The sequence below is a fragment of the Camelus ferus genome, chromosome 20, assembly GCF_009834535.1.
Source record: "Camelus ferus isolate YT-003-E chromosome 20, BCGSAC_Cfer_1.0, whole genome shotgun sequence".
NCBI lineage: Eukaryota > Metazoa > Chordata > Mammalia > Artiodactyla > Camelidae > Camelus > Camelus ferus.
Genome location: NC_045715.1, coordinates 28,136,444 through 28,160,810, shown reverse-complemented (window position 1 = coordinate 28,160,810; position 24,367 = coordinate 28,136,444). Strand labels below are relative to the sequence as shown.

Genomic DNA, 24,367 nt, shown 5'->3' with positions numbered 1-24,367 from the left:
GTTTATCTGGGTCTGTCCTGGAGTTTAGAGGCCCCAGCTCTCGCTGTGAACCTGGAGGTGATGGGAGAGCAGAGATGGCGGCGGGGAAGGGGTTTCCCATGGGTCACAAGAGTTTGCTGTGGCATGTGGGGTTCTCAGCCTAGCTCTCCTTTTGCCCGCTCTGCCTGCCCATGTTTGGTAGGAAGCCTTCCGACCACCTGCCTCACTCACCAGCTGAACCCCCCTTTTGGCCTCTCTGGGCTGTTTCTCTGGGAATGCACATTCCTGTCCCAGGGCCCGGTGGATGCCTGTGGAGAGGGGCTGGGGGGAGGTCAGGTGAAGGAGAGCATCACTCGTGCTCCAGGTGTACGCTGTCATTATGCTTATTCTCAAGGGATTATTAATATAATGACTGAGCTAATGAGCAGTGGAGGGGGGGTTGGGGGTCACCTTAACCCCACCCAGTGCCTGCTGATTGACAGGGGTGTTTCCTCAGCTGTCTCTCCTCCTTCCTGTCAGCCCCTTTAGTTGCGGGGGCCTGGTCCCTTGGGGGTCCCATGGCCTCCCTCCATCTTCCCCTCCTGTAGCCTGGCCTGGTTCCCCTCTGGGTGAGAAGATTCTAGAAAGAGTTGGCTGGGACAAAATGTGGGGGTGACGAGATGGGGAACTGAGGACTCTGACTCTGGGAAGAGGAATGTAAAAGCAATGAAACCTCTAATCCTGACTGCGTGTTGCCTGGGCTGGGGAGAGCCGGGCAGTCTGCGGAGGACTTGAGAGGAGATTTGAACAGAGCTGGAAGGAGTGGCTGGAGGGCATCGGGCATTGGGCTGGGTGGGGGTAGGGATGTTTCTAGGTGTTCTTTGAGTTGCCTTGCCTCTCTGGCCCAGACAGGCTTGTGGTGGCCTCTTTCCTTACTAGCTCCTTTCCGCCTGGGATGAAAGGGCCTAAGGAATCTATCAATGTATTGCTATATCAGGGTTGGGGTTGGGTGGGACCATGCACATTCATACAAATATGGTGGCCTTGATTTCCCAAGCCTTCACTGGACACAACGGCGGGTCCAGGCTTCAAAATCTGGGTCATGGGGGCTAAGTCCTGACAAAGTCCCATCTCCCCAAAGCTCACTCTCTAGTTGGAGAAGTGAGGTTCACACAAGACAGGATGATAGAACACATATCTCTGTCATTTGAAAGCTGTGTGACCTCAGGCAGATCACTCAACCTCTCTGAACCTGTTTCCTTATTTATTAAGGGAAACAAATAACATTTACCCGACAATGCCATTGTGTGTTAAATAAGAAAATGCACAGGAAGTGCTCAGTGGGTGCTTGACACAGGCCCAAGCTTCATTCTACTATGGTTGTCATAGCAACAGCCAGATGATGTGGGGAGGCCGGCTGAAAGTGGACCATGGTGGGGAGGAAGGGCAAGTGTGAACCCTAGAAATTAAACTGCGGGCTTGGGGTTTAGGGGAGAGGAGTGGGTGGGGCAGGAACGGGATGGTCAGGGAAGGGGGAGGCAGAGGCGACTACACTTAGTAGGTTGTGGAACAGCCAGCCGCGGGCCTGCATGTGATGGGAGGGGGCTGCTGTGGGGCTCGGATCAGACCAGGTGTGGGCATTCACCTGGCCACTCACTCACTCAACAAATATTTGAGTGCCTGTTATGTGCCAGGCACGGCGATGGGTGGGGACACAGCAGTCATCAGGATGAATAGGATCTGCCCTCATGAACTTACATTCTCCGGAGGGTGAGATGATTAACCAGCTAATTAATTAAATGAACAAGTTAGTTCCGTTTTGAAGCTTGGAAGAAACTGCAGAAGGCGCAATGTGATTGAGTGGCAGGAATGGGCCACAGGCCAGGGAAGACTTTATTGGGGAGGTGACAGTGGAGCAGAGGTTTGAGCGGCACGAAGACTAAGTGAACAGCTAAGGAAAGGAAGGCACAGACAAAGGGAACAGCAAGGGGGAAGGCCCTGTAAGGTTCAGGAAAAGTGACAAGGCCCAAGGAGGCTGGTGCAGCTGGAGGCGGGGAAGGGGAGGGGGCTGGGGAAGAGGACACAGGGGGAGGATCCGGGACACACAGATCCTGTGTGCTGGGGAGGCCACTGGATTAGCTGTTGGAGGCTTGGGAGCAGAGGAGACCTGATCTGAGTTCTAATGGGATGGCTCTGGCTGCTGTGTGGAGATAGGGGGCCAGGAGGTGGGTGGAAAGGGTAGAAGTGGGGAGACTTACAAGGGGGCTGTTGAGGTAATCTAGGGGAGAAATGACAGTGGCTTGGAGCCCATTGGTGGCAGGAGAAAAGGAGAGAGGAAAACAGATGTGGGATATATTCTTGGAGGTAGACCCAAGGGCACTGGCCAGGGAAATGGTGGGGTGGCGAGGGGTAGGAAAGGGACAGGAGGGATTAAGGAGGGCTCTGAGGTTTGGGGCCTGCTCCTTATCCAGGCCCTGCAGGGAGGGATGCCTTTTACTGAATGAGAAAGGAATGTGGGGGGAGGAGGGACAAATTTCAGCAGAGGCCTGAGAGAATGCCCCTTGACACAGTGACCCATCCCTGGAGCCGGAGGTTAAAGAGCAGGGTCCTCTGGGCACTGTGACTCAGAGCTGAGGCTCCACCAGCGCACGGCTGGGCCAGGCCTCGCAGAGGCCCACCTTGCTCCTCCTGTGCCTGCTGGACCTGCGACCGGGGTGACCTGGATGCTGAGCCCCCGTCCCACCCCGGGGACTTCGGGAGGTGAGACGGCAGCGATGCAACTGGGAAGGGGTGCTCCTGTCCAGAGCGGGCTTGGGGGAGCTCAGCACAGAGAGTGTGACCCATATAGGCAGAGAGTGACTGGAGGACAAGCCACTGGCGGCTTGGGCCAGCGCTGAGCAGTGGTGACACCTTCTCCTATAAGGGGACAAAGGTAAGTCCCTCAGAAATCCTCTTGGAGCCTCAAGATCATGGTCTCAGCTTTCTAGAATCTGAGTGGGGTGTGCCCGGACTTGGCAGGAAGCTGGACCAAGTTCAGCCAGATCCCTTCCAGACCCCTGCAGAATCTGGGAAAGGGGATGTTTAGCCAGGAGAGGAATAGGGGTGGCTTTGGTGAGTATCCAGGCCTCTGAGTCCTTTCTCCCCTCCATCACTGCTGGTGCACGAGGACCCCTTGAGGTTTGGGGCCTCCTTTCCTGCTCCAGGCCTTGGTTTGCCTGAACAGGAGCCAAGCCCTCCAGATGCCAGGATGTGGGGGAGAGTTGGGGTGTCTGTCAGTACCTGCCAAGAGGGGTCCCTCCCAAGGCCACCTGTCCCTAGCTCCCTGGCCTGGATCCCTGGCCCCCACCTTGCCCCTAGGTGTCCCACTGGAGGATCCCTGAGCAGAGGGAAAGTCCTGGCAGGCTCTGCACTGGCCCTCACAGGCCCACCTTTCCAGAACCCAAACTAGGTGGGCCGGGATCTGGGCTGGGGCCAGCCCTGGCTCCACGGCCCTGGGACCAAAATCACCTGTCTATCTGAGGCCTGATTAGGGGCCATGGGGTGCGAGAGGTTACAGAGCTTCCTGAACCCATTATCAGTGTTTGGTTTGGGACTTTTGGAGCAGGCCCTGTTCCTGCTCCTTATCTAGCCCCAATGATTAGATCCTCTGGCCTTTGATATGCCTCAGTCTGGGACACAGGACTCCCCTCCCTGCCACCCAATCCCCAAACCCCAGCACTCCCCACCCAAGGAGACCTGGTCTGTGGCCAAGTCCAGCTCCATCCAATTAACACCTCCCTACAGCCTGTCTGCCCTCCCCCGGCCGTGCAGGGTCTCAGGAGGACACAGGGCACAGGAGCACAGGTTCCTGGCCCCTCTGGACCGGCCTGGGGACTTAAAGGATAGACAGGTCAAGAACATTAGGGAGTATCTGGAAGTTTCCAGCCCCTACTGCCAGGTAGGCCATTCTCTGGGGGAGGGGGGGACTGAGGGAGGCGGTGCAGATGCACAAGGTGACCCCATGAACAGGGCAGTTGGGACTGGCCTGAGGTTGATTGTCTTGTGCTAAAGTCAAACCACTAGTCCTCATTTCCACCTTGGGAAATGCAGTCACACAGAGGGGCTTTCCCTGGTTCAGACACTGTGCTGAGAGGGGTCCTGGGCAGCTTACCTCTTGGCAAAGGCTTAGAGGGGACAGAACCAGTGATGAGGGGAAGCCAGGAGGAGGGCAGGGAGGAGGAGGAGGGAGGAAGAGGAGAGCAGAGAACCATGTGGAGGAAGAGGGAGGAGGGGAAAAGGAAGGGGAGGAGAAGGGACGGGATGGAGGCGGAGCGTGGGAGGTCTTCCTGTCGCCCAGCTTGGAAGAAAGCGTGTCGGGACAGGTGGAGACAAACGGCTGTGTCTGTCAGGGAGCAGAAGCTGGTGTGCAGCCCAGGGACATGCAAGCGCATCCCCGCATGTGTATGTGTGTTTTTGAGTATACATCCTGGACAGTGTGAGCGAGGGGCCCTTTCAGCATTTTGCATCACACATGCGCGCACACACACACACACACACACACACAAAGCCCTGCATAGCCATGTTGTCTAAACTCTGCACTCTGATTTATTCTATTCTAGTTAGTAGCATTTTAAAAAGAACCCTCTTCAGGACCTATCAGATTGACTTCACCATCAACTGCTGGGATGAGACCCCTGGTTTGAAAGGCACTTTGCATGAGGGGGTCTGCATGTGGAGAGACCGGGCACAGGGCATCATGTAGGGAGTGGGGGAACTAAAATCACGGTGGGAGGCTCTGAAGTTATCCTCATCTCCTGGCAGCCCCTTGCCCTTTCGTAGGCATCCCACACAAGGACATTTGGGAGACTCTGTGTCTTCTTGTACAAGTGTAGTCACGCACTGGGCTCCCAAACCCCACCCGGCTCGCTTGTACTAAGGGTCTCACACTTTGCCGCCTTGTAGCCTTTCCCCTGAAAGCTCTCCCAGCCTCCCTGGCCCAAGCAATTCAATTCAGACCCTGTCCCAGCCCACACGCCCCAGTATCCTGCCCAAGTCAGAGACCGGGATCAACCTTTGTCCTCAGGGAGCCCCAGTCTAAGGGGAGGCACAGCTCTGTCCCCAGGGAATCCCAGTCTGAGGGAGGAGATATAACACTGCCCTCAGCTGTAGTCAGAGGGGAGGTACCTTAAAGATTCAAGACAATTGGGAAGTCATGTATAAGAGTCCAAGCCAGGCCCTGAGGGAGCTGTTGGAGGTTGGATCCAAGAGCCTATGTGTCCCTGGGGGCCTGAGGCCCAGCATTCTCAAAGACATAGTCTCCCTTGCGGATGTATTTCTATGGAGACATCAGCATGAGGACCCCTCCTCAGAATTTCATGATCTTCTTTGACATGGGTTCCACCAACCTGTGGGTGCCCTTATTTCCGGTGAAAGTCCAGACTGTCCTGAGTGTCACAGGGCAGTCACAGGGGTTCCCTGCAGGGACTAGAGAGGGTGATGTGGAAGTGAGAAGAGAGGGAGGGAGCAGGAGCCCTGATCTCCAGTCCTTGCTCCCGACGGTCAAGCACACGCTCTTCCAGCCTGAGCAGCCCTCTACAGACTAACTCTTTGCTGAGGCCACTGCTTCTGTTGCTGTACAGGACCTGCATTGTCACCAGGGTCCTGGGCTTCCACACGGTGACATCAAATAACTGGCGGTGGCCAGGGCAGGGGTGAGCTGGGAGTCTAGCCTCCTTCCTGCTGAGGGAAGCTGCAGGGCTAAGGCCTCTGGAGAGCCATCCCCAGGGACATTCTCCTCCTGTATCCAGGCAGATCCAGGGCTTGGCCATCACGAACCACGGGTTTGGCCTGAGCCAAATGTGGCAGGAAACCACTTCTAAAGCATCCAGTTTGATGGGATAAAGGGCCTGGCCTCCTCTTCCATCTCTGCAGTGGGGCTGCCACAGGCATGAATGGCTTTTTAAAATGGAGCCTGATTCCAGAACCCACGATTAGTTTCTGTCTCACCAGGCGAGACACCCCTGCTACTTGGAAGCTGCCTCCTCTGCTCTTCAAATGATCGACCATTATGGACAGGAGCTTGTGGCCATCTGGCTAGAAGCCTCACCCTGAGCCAGGGGCTGTGGGGGAACAAGAGGAACAGGAGGCTGGCAAAGAGGAACAGGCCTGAGGGGTCAGCTCAGAAATTGGGGTCTAGTCACCCTGCAGCTGCCTCCTCCAGAGTCTGATGGTGTCTCTGGTCTGCACCAGACAAGATGACACTACCACGGGAGAAGTCACCTTTGGGGGCGAGAACAGCCAACTGTCCACAGGCGAGGTCTCCTGGAGCCCTGTGGTTGCCCGGGTTACTGGAGATCACCTTCCAAGGGTAGGGAGATTCAAATCCCATTTCCCCCACCAAGGGAGGGGGCCTGGGGGGCTTTCTTTTGGAAAAATACAGGGCTTTTCCCAGCCCAGGGCAGACCCGGGGACTGACCTGGGCTTAGAGGGCTAAGAGGGAGAGTCTGCATGAAGGCTGAGGGGGGAGGGATGGCATGACCTCTGACCTCTAATGGCTCCTCCTGCAGGTTGTCTGTAGGGAACCAGGTCACTGACTGGTGCTCCCTGGGCTGCGTGGCTGTCATGGACATAGGCATCTCCCTCATCATTGTCCCTGAGAAGATTCTAGGTCAGCTGACATAGCTTATCAGGGTCTTAGGTAACAGCTGAGGAGAGGGAGGCAACCCCCGGCCCCGGCCCCCCAATCCACTGTCACTGGGAAGTCAAAGGACACTGACCTGAGGGGCTTCTTCCAAGTCCCCTGAGGGTTTGTATGTCATTTACCTGCCAGCTGCTTAATCTCCCTGCCCTGCCCCCTCACCCTCAAAAGCTCCCCCAGCAACAGCCCTTTCCTCATATTTCTGCCCTACTTGCTTGGACTCCGTCTTGGTGCCTTCACTGGGGCATTTATCAGGGCTGGGGAAATACCTGCCGGGCGGGGAAGAGGAGGGTTGGAAGGTTGGAAGACAAGGCGGGGAAGGATTTGAATGCAGGGTGGATTTCTGGATTGTGGGACCAGCTACCTCTGCCCCCGGAGCCCTGGGGGAGCAGATTCTGACCACCCGTCTCCGCCTCCCTCATGATTTCTTCAGTTTGTCACCAACCGCAGCAGTGGCCAGAGCCTGCCCACTGTTACCTGCATCATCAAAGGCAACCACTTCCCCCCTCGGCCCTTAGTACCTCATCCCTGTGATTCTCCCCATCTCCCTCCCCCTTCTCCGTACCTGGCCTTGGGGGAAAGCCCCAGGGGGCCAGGTGGGAAGGGAGCACATTTGTAGCCCATAGAGTTCTGGGACATCAGATTTGCATAAGATCTTAGCTGTAATACCAGGAACCTCTTCCACAAGGGTAATACCAGGTACCACCATTTATCCAGAGCTTTCTGAGATGCAAAATGTGTAGTGGTTGAGGTCCCATCCATCTGCATTGGGATCTTTGTTCTATCACTTCTGAGCTTTGTGACCTTGGGCAAGTCATTTAGCTTCTCTGAGCCTCTATTTCCTTATCTGTAAAATAAAGACAATACAGTGTTTATCTCATAAGCTCCTGGTGAGATTAAATATACTGGTGGATATAAAGCCATTAGAGCAGGGCTAGGCTCAGGTTGAGCACCCTGTAAGTGCTGGTGACTGTTTCTGGTTCAGGTGCAGAGCCAAGGGTCTGTGTATATTCGTTCTTCAAGCTCTCATGATAGTCCTAGAAATGAGTGCCACCATCATTCCCACAAGTGGTCACTCAGCCCCTTCTTAAACCCGAGACTTGGCACTTAAAACGTGTGGGCTGTCCCCATTCCACTGGCCCAAGATGTAGGGCGGACAGTGGGTCCTCTTTAGATTACTCAAACCTCCAAATGTTGTGGGCTGGGCCCCCCTTCTCTCCCAGCCTTCGAACTTGCTCCTAATTAATAAATATACATTTAGTATCTTCTGTTCTCCACTGAGGGGGGCACAAAGATGGGAGGAGACACCACCCTTCTTTCTGAACACCCGTGATTAATTGCTTATGTATGAAATGACAGCTAAAAGTGCAAGATGTGCTCAATGCCATAGAGATCAGTGTTTTTCAAATTACAGCTCATAACTCATTAGAAATCAATTTAGTTGATTGAAACTAGCACTTTAGAAATCAATAGAGTAGAAAAATTAGTGTTCATTACATGTACTATGGATTAGAATTTTCATGGGGGTGAAGCTTTTGTTTTAGTTATATATTGTATGTATGTGTACATAAGGCTATAGTGTAACTTGTATTTTTAGCTGTGGGTTGTGGTAAAAAAAAGTCTCAAGGGCTCAGCTCTGGTGATTAGGCCTCTGTTTCCTTTAGTGGGCCCCTCTACTATACTCCAGCCTCACTGGCCCTATCACTGCATCTTTCCTACCTGAGGTCCTTTACACATGCTATTTTGCCTACCAGAAATATTCTTTTCTCACTCTCTTCACTTGCCTAACTTGTATTCATTGCGCAGAACACAATAATGGATCACATTATCCTGTTCCCTCAACAGATGGGGAAACTGAAGCTCAGAGAGGTTAAGTGATTTGCCCAATGTCACACAGCCAGCTAGAGGTGGGCTGGGGTTTGAACCTAGTCTTCTCTGATTTCAGAGCTCAGATTTTTCCTTAACCCATGAGACTTACTTGCTAACAGCTTCACTCCTTTCCTCCAGGTCAGTGCAGTAATGGTCTCGGGGGGTTCCAGCCCACATACCTGCTCTCAGAGAGCAGCCAGCCCCTATGGCTCCCTGACGACATCTTCCTGAGGGTCTGCTACTCCATCTGTGTTGTGGGCAACAACAAGGTGGGCCTGGCCGCTGCTAGATAGACTGGCTCTGCCTAAGTCCCTGGTCAGAGGCACGCCTTCTGGGAAGCTAGGGAGCCCCCATATTTTCACTCATTCCAGCCAAACTCTGTTTCTCAGGACTGAGCACTGAGAGACCCCAAATGAAGCAGCTATAGGCTCTGCCTTTGGGTTAAATGGAGGGGGGTCAGATCACTTTGACTTTCATGCCCACTCAGTATAGGTCATTGGGTCCCAAATATGTCATTCAAATACCACCCTGATGATTTTTGTATTATCTGCATGTGGCCACTGGTTAGAATCTGCTGATGTGGGGATGCGGGAGAGGCCACGCCAAGTCTCCCTGCCAGCTCTCCGGCTTGGGCAAGGTGCCATTTCTGGAGATGTGGGACAGTAGTTCAAGAGGAGGTTGAGCCGGCAGTGTGGACAGAGCCAGACAGGGAGCCCCCACTAGGCAGGATGACTGACCCTGTGCTCACAGTGTTCCCACCTGTCAAATGGAAATGGCCACCTCTGGGCAGTGCTTTGGTAGGAAGAACAGGCTGGGAGTTTCTGACTAGATTTCACATCTAGGAGACTGCCCCTCCCTGTGGGGCCCAGGGCTGGAGAGGAGGAGGGGAGGGAGAAATCTGACACCTAGTCTCCAGGGTGGCCCCCCCCCCCCCCCCCCGGGCCCTCAGGTAACTGCAGACTCTGACCCTCTGCACAGTGGCCTGCCTGGGAAACTCACTCTTCGGTGACAAGGATTTCAGGCTGCAATCTGCCGCTTCCTGACATTTGTCGGTTAGGAGGGTGTCACGGACACCTATGAAATCATGGCTGTGATGAATCTGATACACATCTGAGCTGAAATCTATTATAATCAGTACACAGCTATGCAGAAAAGACATGTTCATCCTCATTGCCCCTAATGTCATCTCTGCTTCTCTGCTGAGGTCGACAGTGCTATCACGGATGGATGTGCAGTGTCTGCATTGGCCTGGGACTCCCTGAGCAAGGACTGCCTCCCCACTTCACCTTTGGGGGAATCTCTGAGGACAGATGTTCTGTCTCCTTGCTTCTCTTCCTTCTAAAAGACTTTAGAAAACTTTCACTTGAGGCTTAATACACATACATACAGAAAGGTGCATGTATCATGAGTACAGAGCTCACTGACTTCTCACAGACCCACGTGACCGGAACACCATCAGACCTCCCCAAAGGTCCATTTTCTTCTTCAGTCCCTTCCCCCAGCCCTCTGCCCGATTTAAAGAAAAAGATTCTAACTCAGCTGGTATTTATGGAGGGCATGCTATGTGCTAGCACTTTTATAACCATGGTTTTATTGGATTATTACAGCAACCCTGAGGGGCAGACGACTAACCTTGTCTTACAGTCAGGGAAACTCAGGCTCACAAAGGGTAACTTAAGTGTCGGGGTCAAAGGGTCAGCCAGTGGTGGAGATTGATCTTCTAAAGTCAATTCCATATCACATGTCACCATCACATTCTTTAATGCGTGCAGAGAGAGGGGAATGAAGAGTTAGAAGGAAGGCCCAGAGTTCATCAGAAATAAATCTGCATGGACATCTCTGAGGTTATTTGCCCCAAAACATCCCTTACTTCTTCTGGGAGCTTATCCTGTTTACATTCTTCAAGATGCTTCCTGAGATTGCTGCCACGTTCCTACAGGGCTCTGCCAGCTGGCCACACGTGGTTGGTTCAGGGGTGGGTACCTAACCGAAGAGGGGCCAGAGAGCTTTCTTGGGAATTTTGGTTTCATTCTTTCTCTGGAAATGTAAAACTCAGCTGCAGTGGCCAGTTAGGAGAAATCCAGCCTACAGTGAGAGAGAGAGAGAGGAAGTAAGAATGAGAAGCAAAGGTCCTGATGGTGTTTGGATCCCAGACTCCAGTTGATCCCGAGGCTCTGCCCCATCCTTCCCCTTCCTGCAGCTGGGCTGCAGTATGACACACCTTGCCATCCATCCAAAGCATCCCCTTTCAACCTAAGCCAGATAAGAAGCTGTTGTCTGCTAGCAAAGGTACATTAATCAATAGACCAGAGAAAACAACAATCTGGCTATTTATCCATTTATACACAGAGAGATCAGTTTCCAGCTATTTGAGGTATAGATGCATAAAATGGACTTTTCTGGGGAATGGGGATAGGGTAACCTACCTTGTGGGGTTTTGGGGAGGTTGTCTGATTAAACAAATATAAAGTACCCTGCCTGGCACAACTTCAATGATGGGGTATTTTGGTAGGGGAGGAAAAGCCTATTTTAAAACCTTGAACCTAACTCTCCCTTACAGTAGAGTTCTAATTAATAAATGTAGAAGGAATGATGGGAATAGAAAACACCGTTAGGCAAGCATCACAATAATGACTATTGCAGGTAAGAACCAATAACAGATATTCAAATTGGTGGGCAGAAGAATGATGAGACCCGGGATACTTGTGTGGTCTCAAAGTGTCTCCTCAGAAGACACTTATTCATTATCAAGGGAAAGATAGTTGCTGTAGAGTAGAGAAACCTGGTAGACCTCACTGTAACCAAGTTACTAAGGTTGACTCACCAGTAATAAGACCCACCCACATCATGCACCTCCCGAGATCATGCACTGAAAAGGGTATATCACCTCGGTGGCTTCTGCTCCAAAATGCACGCCCTCAATCTCATCATGAGGAAACATCAGAATAACCTAAACTGAGGGACATTCTACAAAAATAACAGATGAGTGCTTTTTTAGAAGTAGCAAGGTCATAAAAGACAAAGAAAAACCAAGGAACTGTCACAGATTAGATTAAGGCATGAAAACGAAATGTAATATGGGAACCCAGATTGGATCCTGAATCAGAAAAAGGACATTAGTGGGGAAACTGGTGAAATTGAAATAAGGTCTATAAATTGGTTAATAGTATTAGATCAGGGTTAATTTCCTGGGTCTGATCAGTGTACTATGGCTATGATGTAAGATGTTAGCATTAGGGGATTCTGGATGAGAGGTATACAGGAACTCTCTGTACTGTGTAACTTTTCTGTAAGTCAAAAATTATATCAAAAGGAAAAAAAAGCATAAATCCTTGAACTTGGAAAAAAAACCCTCAGATCCAGTTTGTCCCCAGTAGGTTTGATTGAATTAATGATGTAAATATAAAACAAAATGTAAGGAAAAAACTATGAAACCAAGTTGATAGCGGACTCTGTACCTAAAATTTATATAGACAGCTGCCAAAGATGTAAGGTTTATAAAATGCCTGTCCCTAGAGATGAGGCGAGGGCTCTTAGCTCTGTGAACTTACCGCAGGGATCAGAATAGACAGAGGAACTCAGACCCCTGGCCCCATCTCACCCACTGCAAGAGATCCCTCTTCTAGTGTTCCTCGAAAAGTGCTCCTTTAGCCTCTGCTTGAATGACTCGGGTGATGAGAACTTCACTACTCTCTTCCTTTGGTTGATGTTCAGTTTGTGCCCAAGCGCTCTGATGGAAATGAGAAATTAGAATCAACCCACATGAATAGGGCTAGGTAATGCTAGCTACCGAGATATTAGAGCACTGTGCAGCCACTGAACGTGGTAAGAACATGGCTTATCTCAATTCTCGGAAGTGTGTACGTAGTAATCTGAAGTAACAAGAGCAGAAGTAGCATTTACAAACTGATTACAGCAATGTCAAAATCTAAGTGTGTACATTAAGAGCCAGAAGATAATTTAGTCCTTTAGAATGGTGCAGAGAGTTGTAGTTTCAAGTTGCCTTGAATTTTTTTCAAGTGGTATATGTATAGAATTCAAAATGAAATTTTGTATCCAGAATTTAAAAAACAGAAACACCTCTATTAACGGACTTGGGAATTGTCATTTCAAGACTGAGAATGGTGGTGTGGAGCACTAGTTTGGGAAGAATCCTAAGGCCATGTCTCAACACCATGGGCAAGAGTGATCTGTTTGATTAGTGATGCCTGCCATGGATGAAGAATTAGCAGTTGCAGTGAGCATGCTAGTAGCTGTCATCTCATTGAGACACGCCCAGCAACCAGTGTCACTTTTATAGTCACTCTGAAAGGTGAATGAGCTGTTTAAGGAGCCATGTGAGGGAAAAAACCTCTTCTTCTGGTGACAAGTGGTGGGATTTAAGGCAAGTCACTGGGATAGAAGATGGTATAAAATAAATACCATAAGGGGAGGAAAAGCAAAGTCCTCCATGAAGGGACCAGTTTGAGAGTGGGTGGGAACAGGAGGGAAGGCTTTGTGGCATTCGTACTGGGTCTTGAAGGATGAGGGGATTTTGCAGGTGGAGATGCTCGGGAAAGGTGTTGCAGGTGGAGGGCCAGCATGGATAAAGGCATGGGGGTTCAAAAACAACAGGCCTCCTTGGGAGCAAGTGAGGAGGTCGTGATGACTGGAGCACAGAGCGTGTATAGGCTAGAAGTAGAAGATGAGCATGGACATGCAGGGAGGGGCCCGACTGAGTGTGTCCTGAAGGCCAGGGTGATGGGTTTGGATTTTATTTATTTGGTCCCAGGGAGGCTTTGATGTGTTTTGAGAGAGGTGGTGCTTAGAAGGAGAGGAGACCAGAGGTGATGAGAAAATGCCTCTTTCCTGGGAGATCATCACTATGAGAGGACCCCAGCCCCTGGATTTTGACACAATCCCTTTGGAGCATGGGGTGGAAATCGGAGCCCTGGTATACTGGGATGAGGGAGATCTAATCAAGCCCCATGGAGAACAATCCCATGGGCTCCATCTATTGCTCAGGATTTCCTGAGCTCTGGGCCAGGTACAGGGAGGGGAGAGCTGCAGTCTCTGCCTTTTAGAAGTTTCTAGTCTATGGAGTGAGGAAATATACCTCTGGAAACAACTGGAAACCGATCCTAGACAGGGTGTGATCCGTCACCAATGGGAGGGCCCCAGCTGGGTGTGCAGTGTTTAGGGGTAGATGACAAATTTGGTGGGGAGCCAGTAGGTCAGGCTTCCTGTCCTTGGTGGGAGGTAGCTCTGGATGACTTCTAAGATTTCCTCAGACTCTGCGCATCCCTGGCTCTAGGAGGAGAAGTCCTGAAGGATGGGCAGAACATGGACACGTAGAAGGAAGAGAAGTGGGCATTCCAGGAAGGGGAGTCTGGTGGATAGTGGTGCAGTCCAGGGAAGACAAGGACTTGGGTTGTATGGGGACACCGAGCTGTCAGGTCAGGCTGGATAGGCAGGGGCTGCTGAGCTCCAGGGCCTGGTAGCCAAACAGGGTGCCCTGGCTCAATGCAGTAGGCCAGGGCTACGCAGAAGGGATGTGATGTGACTGGAATTTGGGGACAGTTAGCCTACAGTCATCAGACTCCTAGTGTCCTTCCAGATAAGGAAAGGGTCCTTGGAGGCCCATGTTGGGGAGTCTGGTTGGACTCATAAGACTTAGGGGACCCCATGGATTCTGCTATATTCATTCTATGAATATAGGATGTGGCATGATTCCAAGGATCCTATGACTTTCTTTTGCCTACTCTTCCAAATCTGCAGATTCTTCCACCCCAGGGAAAGCACTCCCCCCTTACCTTGCCTTCCACCCAAGTCCAACGTGCCCCTGGAGACTTCAGGGAGGAATGCAGGGAGCTGATTTGTCCTTGAGACACAATCAGGCCGGTACCTCTTTCTCTGTGTGCCAGGCCCAGGCAGACTGCTTGTGCCCCCGCCATCCTCCATTACAGGGCTCGGGGAGGCTCTGGGGCTCTGGCTGGGCAGTGGCTGGACAGGCCTGCCAGAATGGAAAGTCTCCACTGGCAGGCCTGGTTTTGGCCTTCTGCCTGGGGCTCAAGGGCCTGACAAATCTCTTTGGAGCCCTGAGTGAGGGGTACAAGGTGGCAGAGAGTGTACTGGCATGGGGACTTTTTTCACTCATCCCAAAATGGAGAGTTCTTCTGTGCCAGGTAAGAGGATGCTGGGCCAGCTCCAGGTTACCTCAGGCAATGAGAAACTTGGAGCAGGGCATCAGGGAGGACCCGAGGGGGAGGGACTGAGGACACAGCAGATCAAGCTTGGGAGCAGGAGAAAGGGCAACAAGGGCCGGGGTAATGGGGGACAGAGGCACTTTAGGAGAACTAAAGACACGGGCAGAGATGCAGTGGGACAGAAGGAGAGAGACGATGAGGAACAGAAGCAGGGGCCTGCATGTCCCCTCTTCCCGTGCCCCTGCCCAGGCCTCCTGCTGTTCCAGACTAGTGCGAGAGGCACAACTAAAAACCAGTGCAGCTTACACTGTGGGTATGTCCTGAGCATTTGCTGAATTAGAATAAAAATTTCTCCAAATTTCTCCTTTTAACCAGGAAAGCATCCAAAGCTTCCCCAAACAGCCCTGATTTCAGCCACTGGCGATCCAGCCCTGCGCTAACAATACCGCCATCATCACCACCATCGGCATCACTCTCAGCACCTCCGTTACTCCATTATCATTACCATTATCTTAGCTACTGACCCCATCATCCCCCAGACACCGCTATCTGCATCCCTCAGGGACTTGGGGATGCTTGCTGGAACGAGGACTTGAATCAGAAACTCTGAGTGAATCACCCATAGACTAGGGATCCTCAATGGTTTTGCTCCTGAAAGGGACATTTGGCAAGGCCTGGAGGCATTTGTGGTTGTCACAACTGGGGAACTGCTGCTGGCATCTGGTGGGTAGAGGCCAGGGATGCGGCTAAACATCCTACAGTGCCCACAAAACAGAGCTTTTTGTTCCCAAATGTCAGAAGTACTTGTCTGCAGATCATATGGCCCTCACTCTACCCTCCTCTGGCCCTCACCCCAAAATGCCCACATCACACCTCTGGTTCCCGGACGAGGAGTGATCTTTGCCGCTCCATCTTACGGAGACTTTGTTCTCTTATCGCTGGCACCTCCTGGCCTCCATGTTTGGATTGAAAAGTCAATAAGATGAAAAGTCCTTTGCAGCCACCGTCGCAAGAGAAAACAGAGAAACAATTGATACGTGGAGCCCAGGGTGCGCCCAGGATGGAGGTCATGCTTGCCGAGGGCAGGGAGGCAGGGCCTGGGCTGGGTCCCGGGGGTATAAAGGAGGAAGGAGTATTACTCGGGCCCTCACTGTGAGTGACGGCACAACTTCGCCGCTGCGGCCAGTTGGGAATCAGCATCATGAAGTGGATGGTGGTGGCTCTGGGCTGCCTCCAGCTCTTGGAGGCAACACTGATCAGGTGAGTCTGGGGCCTGGCTGCTGGGGCAGGAGACTGGAGTTCTGCAAGGGGAGAACTTCCTCTGCTCTGGGATTCCTGCCAGGGGCAGGGGAGGCTCCCTGAGTCAGTGTGGGATAGGACTCAGAGGTGGGAGGAGATACAGCCTCTGTCTTCAGCAAAGCTCCAGTCAAAGGGAGAAGCACCATCCTTTCCCCTACTGATGAGAAAAGATGGACCTGAAACAGAGAGAGTAGGGGTGGCTACCACCCAAGCAGACCCTGGACGGCTGGTACGATTATTATCTGGAGAGGGACATATTTGCTAAAAGTTTCCTTAAGGCCCTCAATTTATTTGGCCAATGCCAAAATCATCAAAGCAGAAACACCCAGTAATGTAAACTCTACACGCTGAGGTGTCGGGGTGGCACGGCTCACAGGACATCAGGAGGGCTCTCGGCCCACCACACTGCCTGCTATTCCATCACTAAAGAGAGGTTTTTGTTTTTGTTTTTGTTTTTGTTTTTTTTGGTGAAGAGATGGCACTTCTCAGAAACTTCTTTAATAGGCCAATTAGTTCACAGTGGTGGCATGAAGCTACTATCAGCCTTCATAGCTCAAGGTGAATGGGTTTAGTAGAGATTTCCGGAGAATGCAGAGTCTTGAGGGAATGGGGAAGAGATGGGGAAGGAAGTGAAAGAAGCAGGAATTCCAGAGCCTGGAGCGAGGCCTGGGTGGGCCCGCAGAGCCCTCTAGGCAGTGGCAGCAGGCAGGACTGGGAGGACGTGGGCAGAAACCGATAATTCACAAGTTCTAGTTCCAGAGCTGATTTGGGCTCCAGCCCACTCAGGCCAATTCCTTCGGTGTCCCAGTGTCCTGAGAGGAGCAGGGATTAGCCCCAGGCCAGACAATTAGCAGCAGGTGCAGAACTAGGACCCTGTCTTCTGAGTCCCTGTCTAGTGCTGTTCCCCTGAGCCCACGCTCTGACATATTCAGCTGGTGCCAGGTGCCTGAGGGCCACCACACAAGAGGACTCTCTTTGGGGTGAATTTTGCCATCTCTAAAACCTTTTTAAAAAATTCACATACCCGGCAAAGGGTGATGTTGGATGTCCCTCTCCCTTTCCTGGGAAAGAGTTCATGGGATACCTGAGAGTGAGGGACCAGGGTGGGATGAAGATCCTTCGGGTGGGCTGGGGACATGCATGGGTGAAAGGAATTGTTTTCTGAATCTCAGAGCAAGTCCTGAGAAGGGTTTTGAAAGAAAGAGAAAGAGAGAGAAAGAGGAAGAGACACAGAGAGAGAAAGAGACAGAGAGAGACAGCCTGAGACAGAAATGCCAAAAGAGGGAGACACACAGACACATACAAGAGACAGAGGGACAGAGTGGCAGGAAGCCTGAGGCATGCAGTTAGAGATGGGTAGAAAGAGACAGAGGGAGAGAAGGAGAGAGAGATTGGGGTATTAGAGATGTAGGAAAGAGGGAGGCCCTGCACTGATCCCAGGCCTTCCGCAGAGTCCCCCTGAAGAAATTTAAGTCCGTCCGCGAGACCATGAAGGAGAAGGGCCTGCTGGAGGAGTTCCTGAGGACCCACAAGTATGACCCCGTCCAGAAGTACCGCTTTAGTGACTTCAGCGTGGTCTCTGAGCCCATGGCCTACATGGATGTGAGTTCTGACCCTCTCTGGGGCTCCCCATCTCCCTGCTGCCAAAGGCTGAAGGCTGGGCCAGGGCTGTGAGCTGCACCCTTCCTCTCTGCACCCTCCCACCCGGCCCCTGGGGCCTGCCCCCCTCTCTCAGACCTGCCAGGCTGACAGACCTTTGCGGCTGCCCCGGGCAGGCATGGACCGGGGGTCTGTGGATTCTGGGCAAGTGTGGAGGGCAGGCTCTGGCTCCCACGTCTGGTGTGGGCTGTGGGGCGGGGCTGGCCACTCTGCTGCTCTGCCTGTGGAAGAGGCTGGGCCTGCCTGTCCCTAGATCCCCCAACCCGGAGCTAACAGCCTGCCCCATGCCCTCTCCCCGCCCCCTACCCCTAGGCTTCCTACTTTGGTGAGATCAGCATCGGGACCCCACCACAGAACTTCCTGGTCCTTTTTGATACTGGCTCCTCCAACCTGTGGGTGCCCTCTGTCTACTGCCAGAGCCAGGCCTGCAGTGAGTGCCGGGCCGGGCAGGGGAGGGTGGCGGGCAGGGCCGGGCACTGACACCCTCTGAGGAAGGGCTGCTCTTCATAAAGACTGCTGTGGGTGCTTCAGTACTGGAAAGGACCAGGGACTTGTCCAGGGCCACTGAGCATGCCCAAGCCAGAGGAAGAAGCTGTCCATGGAGCTGGGCAGCCCCTCTGCCTTCCCTACTCACCAATATATATTCCTTCACCTCCTCCAGCCCAGCCCTGCCCACTCCACTCTGTTCTGGGCTCTTCCATTCCATCCCACTCTGTTCTACAACTTTCTTTCTATTCTACTCCACCCCACTATTTACTAAGTTCTTACCGAGCATCTCCAAGGGACACGGGAGAACAATATAGATGTGGTCCCCCTTCCTAAGGCTGTATTTGGAGACAGGAGATGTTCACTTCCCAAGGCTGCCTTGTTCCCTGCCAAAGCCTTGGGGGTTGAGTCTTGACTACTCTGGCCCAGAAAGTCCCTCGTTGGCCCCACCCTACACTATCTCAGGATCCCGCTGTGGCCAGCTTCTCAACGGCAGGGGTGAGACGAGGGTCAGGGAATGCACCAATGCCCTGGAGGTTCATTCACTCTTTCATCTGGTGAGCAATTTCTCGGCACTCACCGAGTGTCAGGAGATCTGCTAGGGGCCAGGAAGACAGAGATAGAGTCTATGCAAACTGCCCACAGGGAGGTCACCGTCCTAGGGCATCCCAGGGTTCTCTAAGTCAGAGAGGACTTTGGGGTCAAGGCTGGCCAGTTCCTGTGGGCCTACCAGTGCTGGCCACCACCTGACTTGGTAGCTGGGGGTTGCTGAGGCCCCAGGGTGTGAGCATAGGCTGCAAGACAAGTGGGCAGCTCTGCGGGCCTGAAAGTAGGCCAGCCTGACATCCTGAACTTTCCCTCCCTTGCAGCCAGCCACACACGCTTCAACCCTAGCCTGTCCTCCACCTACTCTACCAATGGGCAGGCCTTCTCCCTGCAGTACGGCAGTGGCAGCCTCACCGGCTTCTTTGGCTATGACACTCTGATGGTGAGTGATGTTGGCCGCTCCTGACCCCAGGACGTGGGGAAGGTAGACTGGGGCTGTAAGCTGGATTCTAACCTCACAGGTCTCAGAGTCTGATGGGGAGACTTAGCTGGGGACCCTGAAATATATGGAAAAACACCAGTGCTCTACTGTACAGGCCAGGAAATCAGTACAATAAGGGCTCATCTATTCACACACTGAACCCTCCCTGAGGGCCATCAAGTGCCAGGCACCAAGGACACCACCATGATTGGGACAACCTGGTCCTTTTCTTTAAGGAGCTTAAAGCCTAGGGAAGGAGAAGATTGGGTTGAGGGGTGCTACAGCAGTCAGGGAAGGCTTCTCAGAATAGAATGTGGCTCTGGCAAAGCTACCAAGAAGGGAAGAAGCAGAGGTGTGGGAGGTTTGGAGAAGAGTCTTGCAGGACCTGGGGAGGAGTCTGGGGAGGTGAGTGGAGTTACATTCACCACCTCCCATCCTCTGTGCCTCTTCCAGGTCCATGACATCAAGGTCCCCAACCAGGAGTTCGGCCTGAGTGAAAATGAGCCGGGTACCAATTTCCTCTATGCGACGTTCGATGGTATCATGGGCATGGCCTACCCTGCCCTGTCCACGGATGGGGCCACCACCGCCCTGCAGGGCATGCTGCAGGAGGGCGCCCTCACCTGCCCAGTCTTCAGCTTCTACCTCAGCAGGTAAGGAACTGCCTGGTGGTCCCCCCGCTGCCAGCCCACTCCCCCCACAGTCCTGTTCGGCTGAGGCTCAACACTGGGGTTTGGAGGCCTCCTAGCAGGCATTTGGCAGGGCCTTCCCTCCTGGGCCTCTGACTTCCCCACACCCCCACTCTGCCCCACCCCTGCATCTGTCCCCAGCCTACTCGGACTCCTCTTTGCATTTCTTGGCTAGGACAGAATTGCTCCTTTCTCTGGTTGAACCCTGCTTTGAGTATTGCTGTTGATTCTTTGTACCTCTTGGGTTTGCCTCCTGCCCAGAGCCCCAGTGAGCTCATTTCCTTCTGATCAAATGTTTTCTACCTGGACACTTCTTTTGTGTAGTTATCTATTGCTTCATCTCTTTTGATCTATTGTTCTAGCCAGGCCCTGGAGTCCTCCGGGCTAGGTCCACCATGAACTCCTCACGAGCTGTTACCCTCACCACAAACACAAGCAAACATAGTTATTCATATGGATGGGCTCCGGAGCTGGGTGGTGGGGTTGAGGGTGCGGCCTGAGATGGACTTTCCTTCTTTCCTCTCCAGAATTAGACAACCATCTTCTAGAGACAGTCAGCATCTATTCTCTGGGGCTTAGTCACTTCGATCTGACTTTCAACAGTATTATCCTGGTCCTAGTGTTGTTGACTGATTCTCCACCTCTGTTGACAAGTACTCTGAATTTAGCCTTTAGGCGCTCGGCCCAGTTCCACACCAGATTCACTGCTGCCTAACAGGGGAGGTCCTGCCCTCCCCTGCTCCCGGGCCCTACCTCCCTCCAAATCCAGGAGGAAAATAATAAGCCAGGCCCGAGTCAGGCTCCCGTTGCGTTCCACCAGCAGCATGAAGTGAAAGGGAGAGGAGAAGGCGGTGTGGGGCAGGGCAGGGGCCAGATGTCTAGCAGCTTCCCCAGATGCAACACTTTGTGGAGCAGCAGCATCTAGGAACCTGAGGCACAAGGAATTCTGAAGGGCCCAGCCTGGGAGCTGCAGTCAGAGGTTGGGAGACACTGCCCCGCCCTCAGGGAACCCAGTCTGAGGGGAGACACAGCCCTGTCCTCAGGGAGCCCCAGCCTGAGGGGAGACACAGCCTTGCCCTGAGGGAGTCCCATTCTGGAGCCAGGGCAGGACCTCTGTTTCCCTCTGAGTGTGACTGCTCAAGAGAGAAGTCCTTTTCCACAGCCACTCCCTGATTCACCTTTCACTTTACTTCCTGCAGCCAGCAGAGCTCTCAAGACGGGGGAGCAATTGTCTTTGGGGGTGTGGACAACAGCTTGTACACGGGGCAGATCCACTGGACCCCCGTCACTCAGGAGCTGTACTGGCAGATTGGCATTGAGGAGTGAGTCTGCAGTGGGCCTGGGGACGTGGTCTTCCTCCGAGCAGGCTTTGAGGCACTTCATGCCACATGCACACATCCAGGTACCGCTGGAGGGCCGGGACAGAGGACCCCAGAGGCCTGCACCCTCACAGACTTTTGGCTGGAATTTCAAAGCCCAGCTCAGCCTGGAGAAGACAGGTGGGGTGGGGACAATAAAGGAAGGGGCAGGACTTGGAATCCCAGACATTTCAGACCCTGTAGTCCAACCCGAAGGGCTTAGAGATTAGAAACTGGGGTGTGTTGGCAGGGGGGACTAATTTGCTCCAAGTACTTGCAATGAATCAGTAGTCTTGGTCTTCAGTGTTTCTAGGACTGTCCCTGGAACTTTTTAGAAAGAGATTCAGTGGCCATTTGGTGGCCTTCGACGGACTCTGGTATGAGGCAGGGGGATGGCTGGACTGACCTCTGCATAGTTCTTACCTTTCTGAGGTGCACCTTGATTCTGTTTCTCCCTCAGTGTGGGAAGGCCGAGCCCCCAGATGCTCTGAGCTGGGAGGTCCTAAGGCCACCCATCTCCTCACCATTCAGGTTCCTCATTGGCGATCAGACCTCTGGCTGGTGCTCCCAGGGCTGCCAAGCCATTGTGGACACCGGCACGTCTCTGCTCACCGTGCCCCAGCAGTTCATGAGTGCCCTTCTGCAGGCCACGGGAGCCCAGGAGGACCAGTACAGACAGGTGTGTGTGGTGGAGGAGGGCCCCTTCCCTAGGAGAGGCCAGCCAGGGGGCATTTATGGTTTCTCCTGGGAGCACAGGAATAGCCTGATTCTTGGCCTCCATGTTTCTAGCTACCCCAAGGCACTGGAGGTGGGGGCCTGGGGATGACTGGGGCTGGGGGTTGACTGGTGGCTTGAAGGGGGCAGATGCTTGTGCTAAAGGGATATAAGGAGGTGATTACTAAGCAGAATTTCCTCTGAGCTTCTGCCCCTCAGAGGAAACAGGTTAAATACCTACCAGGCTTTGTGGTAAGAGTGAAATAACTAGAATATGGAGCCAAGCCTGTGAGTGACAAGGGATAATCCTTCAGTCCACATCTCCTTTACCTCCACAGGGCAATGCTCCCTAATTCCTGTCCTGTCCTGAGTCCACCAAAGTGTTTGCCTAATTAATGCATTCCCATTAACTTTGGAGGACTAATGGGCTATGCTTTCTATAGACCTATGCGTTTTATTTATTTTATTTTATTTTTAATTTTAATTTTTAATTGAAGTATAGTCAGTTTACAGTGTTATGTCAATTTCTGGTGTACAGCCTACATATATTTGTTTTCATATTCTTTTTCACAAGTTACTGTAAGATACTGAATATAATTCCCTGTGCTATATAGTATGAACTTGTTGTTTATCAATTTATTTATCTAATATATATATTAGTTAATATCTGCAAATTGTAAACTCCCAATTTATCCCTCTGCATAGATCTATGTGTTTTAAAAGCACACAATCTCTCTTGGGGGAAATTCAGGCAAGAACCATGTTTTGGAGTGGGAAAGATGCTTGGGTCTCCCCAAATCCCACCCTCTGTAAGTGAATCCTCATGTGTAATGCCAGCAGTGTTGGTGTTGCAACCTCCAGTCCAAAAGCAAGCCTGGGGCTCAGGCCTGGGAACAGAGGGGCTGAGGTGATGGGGCTGGCAGGTGCTCTCAGGTCGGAGATGAAGCAACCTGGGCCCCCGTTCCTCTCTGCAGTTTCTTGTGGACTGTAACAACACTCAGAGCCTGCCCACCTTCACCTTCATCATCAGTGGTGTGCAGTTCCCTTTGCCACCCTCCTCCTACATCCTCAATGTAAGTCCTGGCCCCTGCAGGCTGAGCCAGCGGGGACACGAGCAGGGTGGGAGGGAAGGGTGGGGAGCCACAAATGCTCAGTCTCCTTACCTTGCCCCATTTCCTGACTCCTTGCAACATTGATTTATTTTCCCCACTCATTGATTCTAAACCCCATTTTCTGGAACAAGGCTGTGAAATATTATTTACAGTAATGATTATTAGTAATTAGTGGGGAGAGGCACTAGGCTGTTTGTCGAGCGCTTACAAAGGTCAGCCACTGAGTGAAGCCCTTGGCCTACCTTATCCCAATTCCTTCTCACACATTCAATAAGGGAGATACTAATTTCTATTTTACAAGTAAAAACTTGGAGGTTCAGGGGCGTAGGTATAGTTCAGTGGCAGAGCACTTGCTTAGCATTCACGAGGTCCTGGGTTCAATCCCCAGTACCTCCACTAAAATTAAAACAAAACAAACAAAAAACTTGGAGGTTCAGAGAGGTTAAGTAACCGACCCAAGGCAATACAGCTAGTCAGGGTGAAGCTAAGGTTTGAATCCAAGCTGGTCTGTCTCTAAGGCTTTACCACTAGGCTGACCTGCTCCAAATCAGGAGCAGGAGGGAGGCCATGGGCTCTCAGGGAGAGAAGACCCTGCAGAGCTTGCACCCACCCTTTCCAGAAATCCTCCCACCAGCCCTGGCTCTGGGGGCTCCGCTGGCCTGCGAGCCCTCAAGGGCAGACACTCTGGCTCCCCTGTTTCTGCATCTATGCTCCTGGCCTGGGGCTCAGGGCTGAGCAGCGCCCTGTCCATGTGTGAGTGGATGAACAACTATTGCTCTTCTGTGTTGTACAGAATGACGAAGGCTACTGCACCATGGGGGTCGAGGTCACCTACCTGCCCTCCCAGAATGGCCAGCCCCTGTGGATCCTCGGGGACGTCTTCCTCAGATCCTACTACTCCGTCTACGACATAAGCAACAACAGGGTGGGCTTCGCCACTGCCGCCTAGACTCAGGGCCTGGACGCCTGGGCTCCCTCCTCCCTCTCAGCCCCCTGCCCCACGTGGGGCTTTCTCTCTGTGCTTCTGCTCTGCATTCAGCCTTCCTTCTCTGGACTCTGGACTTTCTCTAACAATAAATAGTTCTTCTCCACGTTGGCCAGCCTGTGTTTCTAGAGGGCAGTTGTAGTCTGTAAGGCAGCTCCTGGTCTCAGGGAATGGGGAGAATGAGAGTCAGAGGCAAATGTGCCTGTGCTGGACCATGTTCTCCTTGAGTTGTGAGGTTTCCAGGGGGTCACTGAGATTCTAAGAGAAATGGGGCACAAGGTAGGGCTTAGGGATGGGCTCTGTACCCTCCAGAGTTTGGCGTCTGTTCACAGCTTCTCTCTAGGGAGGGA

At 52.5% G+C, this 24,367-nt stretch overlaps 1 protein-coding gene across 3 annotated transcripts; it reads left to right on the top strand.

Moving 5' to 3' along the window:
* Positions 1 to 2,461: 2,461 nt before the first annotated feature.
* On the top strand, positions 2,462 to 24,123 carry PGC (progastricsin). 3 transcript variants are annotated; one of them, XM_032463051.1, is made up of 10 exons: positions 2,462 to 2,718; positions 15,064 to 15,948; positions 17,439 to 17,589; positions 17,959 to 18,076; positions 19,002 to 19,120; positions 19,613 to 19,812; positions 21,048 to 21,170; positions 21,738 to 21,885; positions 22,895 to 22,993; positions 23,826 to 24,123. In XM_032463051.1, exons 2-10 carry the CDS (start codon positions 15,890 to 15,892, stop codon positions 23,979 to 23,981), a joined length of 1,173 nt encoding a protein of 390 aa, XP_032318942.1. In that variant the 5' UTR covers positions 2,462 to 2,718; positions 15,064 to 15,889; the 3' UTR covers positions 23,982 to 24,123. The 3 variants fall into 3 exon arrangements, with proteins under 3 accessions (XP_032318942.1, XP_032318941.1, XP_006190704.1); XM_032463050.1 differs by having other exon boundaries at positions 2,462 to 2,890; XM_006190642.3 differs by lacking the exon at positions 2,462 to 2,718 and having other exon boundaries at positions 14,781 to 15,948.
* The last annotated feature ends 244 nt before the right edge of the window (positions 24,124 to 24,367 follow it).

Excerpts from the sequence above, each read along its gene's own strand:
- PGC (XM_032463051.1), top strand. The coding sequence starts at position 15,890 with ATGAAGTGGATGGTGGTGGCTCTGGGCTGCCTCCAGCTCTTGGAGGCA. Across the intron at positions 17,590-17,958 it reads AGCCCATGGCCTACATGGAT|GCTTCCTACTTTGGTGAGAT; the intron begins GTGAGTTCTGAC and ends CCCTACCCCTAG. Across the intron at positions 21,886-22,894 it reads AGGAGGACCAGTACAGACAG|TTTCTTGTGGACTGTAACAA; the intron begins GTGTGTGTGGTG and ends TCCTCTCTGCAG.